We start from the raw sequence: 9,926 nt of genomic DNA on the forward strand, positions 1-9,926 counted from the left end.
TGTTTCTTCCTAGGCTTTGTTCCTATTTATACATCAACCCAACTATATACTATACGTTCCATTATTACGGACCCTATTATCCTGTAATAATTTCTTTTATCTATTCTCATCATGGGAAGAGCACCTTGTTGTGACAAAAATGGCCTCAAGAAAGGGCCATGGACTCCCGAGGAGGATCAAAAACTAATTGATTATATTCAAAAACATGGATATGGAAACTGGAGGACTCTCCCAAAGAATGCTGGTATGTAGTATATATATACATAATTCTCCTCTTTAATTTAATTATTTTCTTACACAACTAATAATAACATATTTTATAGGGTTGCAAAGATGTGGAAAGAGTTGCCGTCTACGGTGGACAAACTATCTCCGGCCAGATATAAAGCGTGGTCGGTTCTCATTTGAAGAGGAAGAGACAATCATTCAACTACATAGCATTCTTGGCAACAAGTAATAATAATTAACTGACTCTTAACTATATATCAACTTCACGTGAAGTTAACTGTACTTAAATTTCGATAATGATTATTCATGTAGGTGGTCTGCGATTGCTTCTCGGCTACCAGGAAGAACGGATAATGAAATAAAGAATTATTGGAACACTCACATAAGGAAAAGGCTTCTGAGAATGGGAATTGATCCTGTCACACACAGTCCAAGACTTGATCTCTTGGATCTCACTTCCATTCTAAGTTCTTCTCTCTATGGAGATAATAATTCTTCACCAATCAACATCCAAAGGCTCCTTACCATGCACCCTATGGTGAACCCTCAGCTTCTCAAGTTAGCTTCCTCTATCATCTCTTCTCAACAACGTGATGAAAGCCTTGACTTCACTTCTTATCATAATCATTATGATAATCCTCAAATTCAGAACCAGAACCAGAACCAAACACAACAAGAACAACAACAACACTTTGTTCAAACTCATCAAGAGTCGGTGACTTGTGTCTCATTGCCACCTTTCATTGAACCAAACAATGATAACAATGTGAACGCATACCCGTTCAATGGAATTGCTTTAAGTTCCTTAACAGAAGAAGATTATATTGTCCCTCAATTATCGAGCTATGATTACTATAGTTCTGATAATAATAATAACAATAATAATCTTCTAGTGGGTCCTTCATCATTGTCAGAAGCTTCAACAACCTTCCATTCAAGCCCCACAACGTTGAATTCGAACATCAATGGCAGCAGCAGCACCGAGGATGAGAGTAGTAGTGACAACATGTTGAGATTTCAAATCCCAGATGTTTTGGATGTCACTCAGTTTTGTGATAATAATGTTGTTTCAGATTATTATTATTATTAGTGAATTTTCATTGACCGAAAAGCAAGGTTGATTATCTAGCTAGGAATTGAAGGTAGACAAACCAGGGATCGGATCCTTTGTTTGGTGTTGATATATATTTATTACTTGTAACATTTTCTAAACTTTTATTTTATTAATATCATTTATCATTATTGGTGATATTGTATTTAAAGTTTCTTAATTGTATGCTTTGTTTATTGTTCGTGTTAGGATATAGTGATGATGATGTATGTCCTAATCGCTTTTCTATTTGTTTAATCAAAATAATCTTTCTATTATTGCTATGTCACTCTATGTCTGTTTGTGCTTTTCTTAGATTTGTAACCCAATTTAGCGGGGTTTACTTAAACAAACCACTAAACCAGTGTAATTAATATATATACTAATTATATATTAAAATTAGTTATTAAAATTAATTATTAGTATAAAATATAAAATATATATTAAAATAATTTTAATAATTAATTTTAGTATATAAATAATATTTTTATATATTATATTATCCGCCACCCCAATGCATGCTTGACTTGTGTTTCCTCAGATAATAATTAAATAATAGCAAAACTTCAAAATATTTAAAATTAAAGATAATAGTACTCATCATGCTAATATTTAAATGAATTTAGCTAATGACAAGTGTTTTCAATATGAAAACAAAAATTAAAGACGTTATGTTTTTAAATTTTAAGGTATTTATTATTTTAAACAAAACTCCAAAAAATTATACTTTAAATTTTTGTAATTAATTCTATAAAAATAATATTTGCTAATAGTGAAGAAAACTCTGTTCAGATTTTTCTATTATCAATATCGATCATCAGCTACTGCATGTTTCACAGCATGTAGACTATTTAATTTTTAGTTTATTTAACTCTTGGATGCATAGCAGCTAATTGACTGTTTAATAATTTAATTTATATTTATTCCTCTTGATTGCTTCATACATGATTAGCAGGAATTAAAAGTGCATTTTTTAGTTGCCCTTTCTTGAATTAGCAATATATCATCAAAAATAGAAAGGTAAAAGCAGACGGAAAAATTAAAATAAAAAAAAAACTAAAGCATAGGGAATATATAATAATAATAATAATAATATATAAATATATGGAGATCTAGTAGAAGCTAAGAGAATATAAATTAATAGTATTTGGAAACACAATGATTGAATTTGAAGGCGGAGGCGGGAGTGGTGGCGAGTAGGGCTGGCAATTCATACCCTATCCGCGGGTACTTAATTCGGTCCAATTCGCTCGAGTAGGGTAGGCTATTCTACCCGCTGCGGGTAGGGTAGGGTACGGTCCGGGTATGCCTACGGGTAGGATAGGGTACGGGTTTAGGGTGTACCCTACCCTACCCTACCCGCACCACATATATAGCACATATTTTATAAAAATCTCTTTATATAGTGAAGGAAGTAAGAGTTGAACCCACAACCTCTTTTTTGTAATGACTTATAATAAGTGAACAACTACTAAACTAGTTAGTTAATTTAGTAATTTAGAGCATTAGTTTTTTATTTTTTATGTTATTAATACGTATAAAATTCGAAATAATTGAATTTTATATTTACTTTGAAAAACTTTGATATTTCAGCGGATAGGATAGGGTATAGTAGGGTTTAGAATTTTAGGATGCGGGTAGGGTTAGGGTTGAGAGATTCTCAACCCGCGGGTAGAGTAGGGTAGAGTTTTAATAAAATTTTCAACCTGCTGGTAGGGTTAGGGTAGGGTCCAAACCCTACCCTACCCTACCCATTGCCAGCCCTAGTGGCGAGAGAGAGGGGAGGATCCCGGCGAGGTAAGCGGCGGAGGAAAGCCGGAAGACGTGGAATGGACACGTGTTGGGGACAGGTGTGAAGAGTAAGCGTCAAATCACGCAGACTTATAATAATGAGAGTAATAATATGATTTGCATGGAGATTATGGGTAATTGGAAACTGGAATGGAACAACTTTGACCATAATAGTTTGGAAGGACACGTGTCCATCTCTCACTCACTGACACCGCCACATTTTGCTTTTCATTTAAAATCTAAGCGAGGTTCCTGTGCTCTCTGGTCGACTTGTATTTCATTTATTTAGCGTCACCATTAATAAATGCTTAGGAATACTAATATTAATTGGATCAGCATTTGAGATAAGCCCACACTCAATAATGCATGCCCAAATGGATACTGTTCATGCAAAATCAAAATTTAAAATAACAAGCTAAGTGTTGTTAAAATGTTAAATTTAAAATATTATTGGGAAAAAGGAATATATTTTATGAAAAATTTATTCTTTGATGTCCTAAGCGTGTCTTGTCTTTACTAATGAGTTATAACTCAAATGGCATAATCTCTTCATATTTAATTAAGAGGTTGCGGATTCAAGTCTCCTATCTTTGGTAAAAAAAAAAAAAAAAACGTGTCTTGTCTTTTTGATAAAAATATAGAGAAAGTATAAAGAGCCAATATAATTAGTATACAATGAAAATATTTTTTTAAATTAACATTAAATGATAATTAAATTAAGAGAAAGTATAGGGAGCCAATGGAATATTTGTACAATGTATATATGGTATTAGAGTTCCAATCTCCTTCGTCAGCCAGTTGAAGGTGGGATCATTAGACAGCCCTCTCACACATACCGTCGTCGTCTTTTTCTTATCTGTTCAACTTTTTTTTTTTTTTCTATTTTATAGTTACATCAAATCATAAGATTCATGTGGCAAATTATACATTTTTTTAATAAAAATTAAATTGTTGGATGATCATAGTTGCTTTTTCTATTTATTCACTCTTTCTTTTTTTATTTTAATGGTCAATTTAAGATGGTCATTTTAGTAGGTATGCGGATGGTATTTTAATTTTTACGCAAATTATTGTTTTGACTGGATTGAGTTTAGTTATATATAATTAAAATATATTGGATGTTGGCAAGCCAAGTAGCAAAGGTGAAGTGGGATAATTATTGATGAAGGTGGAGGTGGTCGTCGGTTGAAAAAGAAGAGGGTATTGGAGTGAAATGATTTGGTAAATTAGAATTTTGGATGGTTATTTTTTTAAAATAATTAATTGAATTTTTTAAAAAATTTAAAATTTAAAATTGGAGAATTTGAAAATTAAAATTTGATGTGAAATAACTAAATAAAAGTTTTTAAATTTAGAATAATCTGTGGAGGAATTTTTATTATTTATTCATAGAGTAAATTACCAATTATGCCCCCGAAATTGTAAAACGCTGACAATAATAACCCTAATATTTGTTAACGACAATTATACCCCTGAAAATTTTAAAAACGCTACAAATATGCCCAACCGTGAAGTGAGGCCTTCTCCGTTAAACGGAACATGGTGATGTGTCAAACGGAAATCCAACGTGGCATCCTCAGTAGGCGTTCTGTGTCGTTCCTTCTTTATACGGATTGTGAGAGAATGTTTTCCCCAATTCATTACAAACATAAACCCTAATTACTATCATGCATGGTGGAAGCAGAGGCTTGTCCCATAACAATCGAAGGACACAGTCAGTGGAAAATAGTAACTCTGAAGGGCTCGACGAACATGGGAGCAAGCCATATGACGGGACATGCTTCTGCCGTCTTCAAGTGGTGGCGTTGAAGTCGAAGACGAGGAGAAATCAAGAGAGATGGTTCTTCAGATGTCCTCTGTGGAAGGTATGTATGAATTTTTGGCTGAATCTGTCCACATTCCCTATTGAGAGTTGAGCTTGATGAATGGCTTCTGTGCTGGGCAGACGAAGAACACTGGGTGTCGTTATTTTCAGTGGATGGACGAAACCAACGAGGAATCAGTTGGGCTGGAGGAAATCTCGAAGAATGGAACACAAGTATGCCATGAATGTGGAGTCTTGAAAGGGAGATTTACCAGTCTTGAGACAGAGACCATTTACAGATATGGAAAGATGATGAGGGAGCACATGAAGAGAGTTGAATTATTTTTATGCATCATTCTTTGTGGAGTTGTTCTGAGTTTGATTTTGAGTGTGATTTGTTTGGTTAGATAGGAGGAGGGATGCATGCAGGACAAACAATGGATGTTATGTGTTACTGTTTTGTGGAATTTATGTTGACATTGTTGTAGCTATTGTTGTTGCTTATTAATGAATTAGAGCTGTGTGTTACACCCAGTTGAATACTGACAATAACATGAATGGAGTGAATACAGATAAGTAAAAAAGGACAACTCAGATATGCTAACTAATTTGAGATAGGTTTAAGAAATGAAACACTGCCAAAAGAATACGAATAGTACCAAAATATTTGATCTGCATAACATTTAGCATTAACACATATTGTTCCAACCAAAAAGTTTGATCTGGATAACAATTAGCCTTAACACATATTGTTCTAACCAAAATACTCAATACTCACTAATTAGTCTTAATTTCAGACACCAAAAGACATAAATTGTGCAGCAAAGGCCAATTGCCATGAATGCTAAGAACAACATATAACTCAAAAAGTAGAAATAGTATAACAACTAATCTTTAACTCATAACTCAAAAGAAGAACTAATCACATATGCAAGTCCCTCTCAACCAGACTGATTTGGCATGAACTTAGAGAACCTAGAAGTTGTTGCTTTACTAGCTCCATTCATGGTTTCATTTGACACCACAGGAGTCCTTGTGGTTTCTGCAACTCCTAAACCAGGGACAGCAGTTGAAGTAGGTCCAACGGGCCGTACTTGTATGGGCCTAAATGGTGGGTTGGGCCTTGGAGTGGTTGTTGGACTTGGAGCTGTGGGTCTTGTTGTGGCTGCTGGACTTGGAGCTGTGGGCCTTGGAGTGGCTGCTGGACATGGAGCTGATGGGGGCCTCATAATAGGCATCTTTACCCTGATTCCTTCCCTGCTAGAAGAAGCAGCAGCGACAGCAGTAGTATTGGAGGGAGTTTTAGGAGTTGATGCAGGACCTTTGCTAGATCTGGTTGCTCTCCTCCCAGGGTTGGTCCTAGGAGATCTCCTTCCAGCAGACTGACTTGTTGAACCAGATAGGTTGAGATTGGCCTACAAAAAAAAAATAAGTCTAAGTATAACTTCTCAAGTGACTGCCTCAATATTGATTGATATATGTAATACCTCTTCATCAGCTTCAGAATGTGGATGGCCTTGTGTGAGCTCTTGTTCAACTGCATCCATGGTCTCCTCCCAAAATCTCTCTTGCTCGGAGTCTGACATGTCCTCTAAATCCATATGTGGCAAATTTTGTTGAGTTGGTGGCTGAACATGTCCTCCATCTGCCTGACCTGCTTGAGGTGATTGCTGTGCGGTTGCATCTTCCTCAGATGCCACATGCGACTTCTTATCAGGACAGGTTCTTGAGTTGTGCCCAACCTACGAATACAACATCATTCCAACCATCAATATATGACAATACTCAACAGCAAGTTAGATTATTTTTTACCTTTTTGCAAAGTTTACAACTTGTTTTGCCATAACTCCTTTTAAGTTTGTACTGGCTACCACTCTGCCTCTCTGATTCATGTCGAGCTCTTTTTTTTGTAGGTCTTCCTATTGGCCTCTTATAAGGTGGAGGGAGACATGGCAGCCCCTCTGTATCAGCCCAATACTCCTGACTAGGGACTGTGTTGATATGAAATTGGTAAGTTCTGTTATATGCCTCCATAGTCAGCCAATGGTGGGCATAATCTTCTGGCCTTTGATTTTTTCTTTGAATTGCAGCAACTCCATGACAGCACGGCAGGTCTGTCAGTTGCCACTTTCTACAGGTGCAAGTCCTCTCTTGAGTGTTGACCCGAAGTGTGCGACCATGTCTTCTTACCTCAAACACATTGTGATCATCATCTCCCACCCACTGAGCTTCCCAGTAATTTCCTTCCTTCTTTTCTTTCTCCAACCTGCTCGTTTGGATAGGAGCCAGCTTGCCCGTGTAGGCCATTAATGCATCTTTGTGGAATGCCATAGTTTTCATCAGGTAATATCTGATATCCTCCAGCATGGTAATTATGCTCTTGCCTCTTAAACCCACCATTGTTGCATTAAGTGATTCTGCATTATTATTTGTTATGTTATCTACCTTTGGCCAGGTAGAGAATCTTGATCTTGACCATGTTTCTTGCTCATATGCAGACAAGTATTCCCAGGCTGCTGTATTAATCCTTTTTATTGCAGCCATACCTTCAGCAAATTCCTGATCAGTCAACGCCCTTGCACATTGAAACAACAATTGTTTAAGTTCCAGATCTTTCCAACGCTTCTGGAAATTCCTCCACATATGCATTGTATAAAACCTGTGATTAACCCCTGGCATAACTTCTTGCAGAGCAGGAATTAGGCCCTGTCATTAAGTAAGTTAGACACTATATACCATAGCTTGAGTAATAAGTTGAATAAAGTAGTTGAAAACACAGATTGAAAACTAACCTTCTGCTTATCTGACATGAAGTGCCAATCAAATTGCTGATGGTCCCCTATATCTGCCAACAAATATTCAAGGAATTCTTTCCAATTTTTTTTTGTCTCTGCATCAACTACTCCATATGCAACTGGGAATAGATGATTGTTCGCATCTTGGGCAACGGCAGTCAGCAGCTGTCCTCCAAAGTAACCCTTCAAGAATGCTCCATCAAGACATATGAAAGGCCTACAACCTTGCTTGAATCCCCTTTTGCAGGCATCTAGACATATGTAAAGACTTCTAAACTTAGGCAAACCTTCCGGTTGTGGAGATGTACCCATATGGCAACTGGATCCTGGGTTGGCCTTACGGAGCTCATTCAAATAAGTCCTCAACATCAAATACTGTTCCCTCTCTGTGCCCTCAATGACATCCTTAGCCTTTTCCATTGCCCTAAACATCATCCTCTCTCCAACACATATATCGAACTCCACCTTGAACATATCTCTAGCCTCTTTCTGGGACAAATTGGGACAGATCCTAATCTTACCTATCAACTCTTCCGAAACCCATTTACAAGTGACTGACCTACTTCTATTACTCCTAGGGCATGTATGCTCATCAACAAGTGTTTTTATTTGGTAACTAGGTGGTTGGTTTCTCCTTGCACAGTAAACCTCCCATGGACACGTTTCATTGTAACAGATAACCCTGCACCTATGTGGTTCAACCTTCAGAAAAAATGCCTCTCTGCCCATTTGAATACTATACTTCCGGACTGCATCCTTAAACTGCTGCATCGTCCCAAATTCCATACCTAACTCCAGTCTAATTTTGCTAAACTTTGTATCAGGATTGTGCTGAGGGAATACTGGATTTTCATCCTCAGAATCAGAACCAGGCGGGGTCTGCAACTCCTCAGACTGGTACTGATATTCAGTTGGCCCACCATCAGGGTCATTTTGGTTAGGAACAACCACCCTTGGAGCCTGATTCTCCTCCCTGGGTGGTAGGATCTTCTGACCTGATGGAGGAGGTCTTGGATGATGCCTACGACCTTGTGATGCATTCATATGATTAGGTAAGTATATAAGCAATTTTCACCCTATGCTCTACAATTAATTAACAATACAATCATGAATATTTGCATGTTTTAAGCTACAAACATATACAACACATTTTCTAACCTGGCAGTTCGTCTCCATTGTCCTGTGCATCAGGTTGCGCTCTACCAGACGGTTGGGGCCTTCCATGTTTCTTCCTGCGCTTTCTTCCCCGACCTTCAGCTTCCTGACGCTGAGATTGGCCCTCTTCTGGTTCAACTTGTGTCTCATGGTTACTTCGTTGATTGGGTGCCTCATTCTCAACAGTTGCAGCCTCAGTTTCAATGGGTACGTTATCAGTACCTACGTCACCTTTCTCTGATTGATCATTCCCCCCATTATTCAACACTGATTCACCCTCCTGTTGCTGTTGCTCCTCGTACTGTGTGGGATCATCTTGATGAGTTTCCTGAATTTCTGAAATAGCTCCATCAACTACTATATCATCTACTCCTCCATGTTCATCATTCTTTGGGAGATCCTGGTCATGATTTTGCTGGTCTTCTGAAGGAGGTCCCTCGACTACATCAACTAACTCTGGATCGGCGTCAACAGGATGCTCAAAATATAAGTGGACCCTGTTTTTATTCTTCAGTGCAGCATCACACAACTTAACCACATCGGCATCCCTTCTCAGAACTCGTAGCCCATTAGCTAAATACATCCCCGGCTCCAACCAATACACTTCATTGTACCTAGTATAACCTAAATCCAGAAACAAACCCTCAACAAGGAACAGATTACATGTATCAACATGCACCCTGTCGATGACACTCACTAAACCTTCGTTATACCTCACCACACCATCAGCATCCTTCTCTAACCAACCCCGATGGTGATATACAAACGTGATATGACTTGCCATCTAACAAAAAACATGAAAGAAGTAACAATCAGATAAATCAACACATGAACACAACCATCAGAAAAAAGTTTCACTTCATCACCAACAACATGCAAACCCCAACGACCTGATAACAAGAAGAACGAAAACAATGAATGCTTACCGAAACCTTCGTTGTTCAATGGAGATTTCTTCACCTAGTATCAATGCCAAACATCAGATTGCAAGTAATGTTAACAACTTCAACACGCGAATGCAGAGACACACGAGACGAAGAGATACAGAGACCAACACTAAGAA

At 37.5% G+C, this 9,926-nt stretch overlaps 2 protein-coding genes across 2 annotated transcripts; one reads left to right on the top strand and one right to left on the bottom strand.

Moving 5' to 3' along the window:
- Positions 1 to 1,477, top strand: LOC107621564 (transcription factor MYB41-like). The gene is made up of 3 exons (XM_016323595.3): positions 1 to 244; positions 324 to 453; positions 541 to 1,477. Exons 1-3 carry the CDS (start codon positions 112 to 114, stop codon positions 1,316 to 1,318), a joined length of 1,041 nt encoding a protein of 346 aa, XP_016179081.1. The 5' UTR covers positions 1 to 111; the 3' UTR covers positions 1,319 to 1,477.
- Positions 1,478 to 5,854: 4,377 nt separating this feature from the next.
- LOC148579017 (uncharacterized) lies at positions 5,855 to 9,647 on the bottom strand. The gene is made up of 5 exons (XM_088488090.1): positions 8,867 to 9,647; positions 7,706 to 8,736; positions 6,726 to 7,619; positions 6,401 to 6,655; positions 5,855 to 6,328 (listed from the first exon to the last, which is right to left on the bottom strand). The coding sequence occupies exons 1-5, from the start codon at positions 9,645 to 9,647 to the stop codon at positions 5,855 to 5,857; spliced, it is 3,435 nt and encodes a 1,144-aa protein (XP_088344216.1).
- Between the last annotated feature and the right edge of the window lie 279 nt (positions 9,648 to 9,926).

Source organism: Arachis ipaensis, chromosome B10, assembly GCF_059453495.1.
Source record: "Arachis ipaensis isolate K30076 ecotype BB chromosome B10, ASM5945349v1, whole genome shotgun sequence".
NCBI classification, from domain to species: Eukaryota; Viridiplantae; Streptophyta; class Magnoliopsida; order Fabales; family Fabaceae; genus Arachis; species Arachis ipaensis.

Coding starts and splice junctions, on each gene's coding strand:
- LOC107621564 (XM_016323595.3), top strand. CDS start 112: ATGGGAAGAGCACCTTGTTGTGACAAAAATGGCCTCAAGAAAGGGCCA. Junction 245..323: donor GACTCTCCCAAAGAATGCTG/GTATGTAGTATA, acceptor CATATTTTATAG/GGTTGCAAAGATGTGGAAAG. Junction 454..540: donor CATAGCATTCTTGGCAACAA/GTAATAATAATT, acceptor TTATTCATGTAG/GTGGTCTGCGATTGCTTCTC.
- LOC148579017 (XM_088488090.1), bottom strand. CDS start 9,647: ATGGCAAGTCATATCACGTTTGTATATCACCATCGGGGTTGGTTAGAG. Junction 8,737..8,866: donor CAATGGAGACGAACTGCCAG/GTTAGAAAATGT, acceptor ATGCATCACAAG/GTCGTAGGCATCATCCAAGA. Junction 7,620..7,705: donor TCATGTCAGATAAGCAGAAG/GTTAGTTTTCAA, acceptor ACTTAATGACAG/GGCCTAATTCCTGCTCTGCA.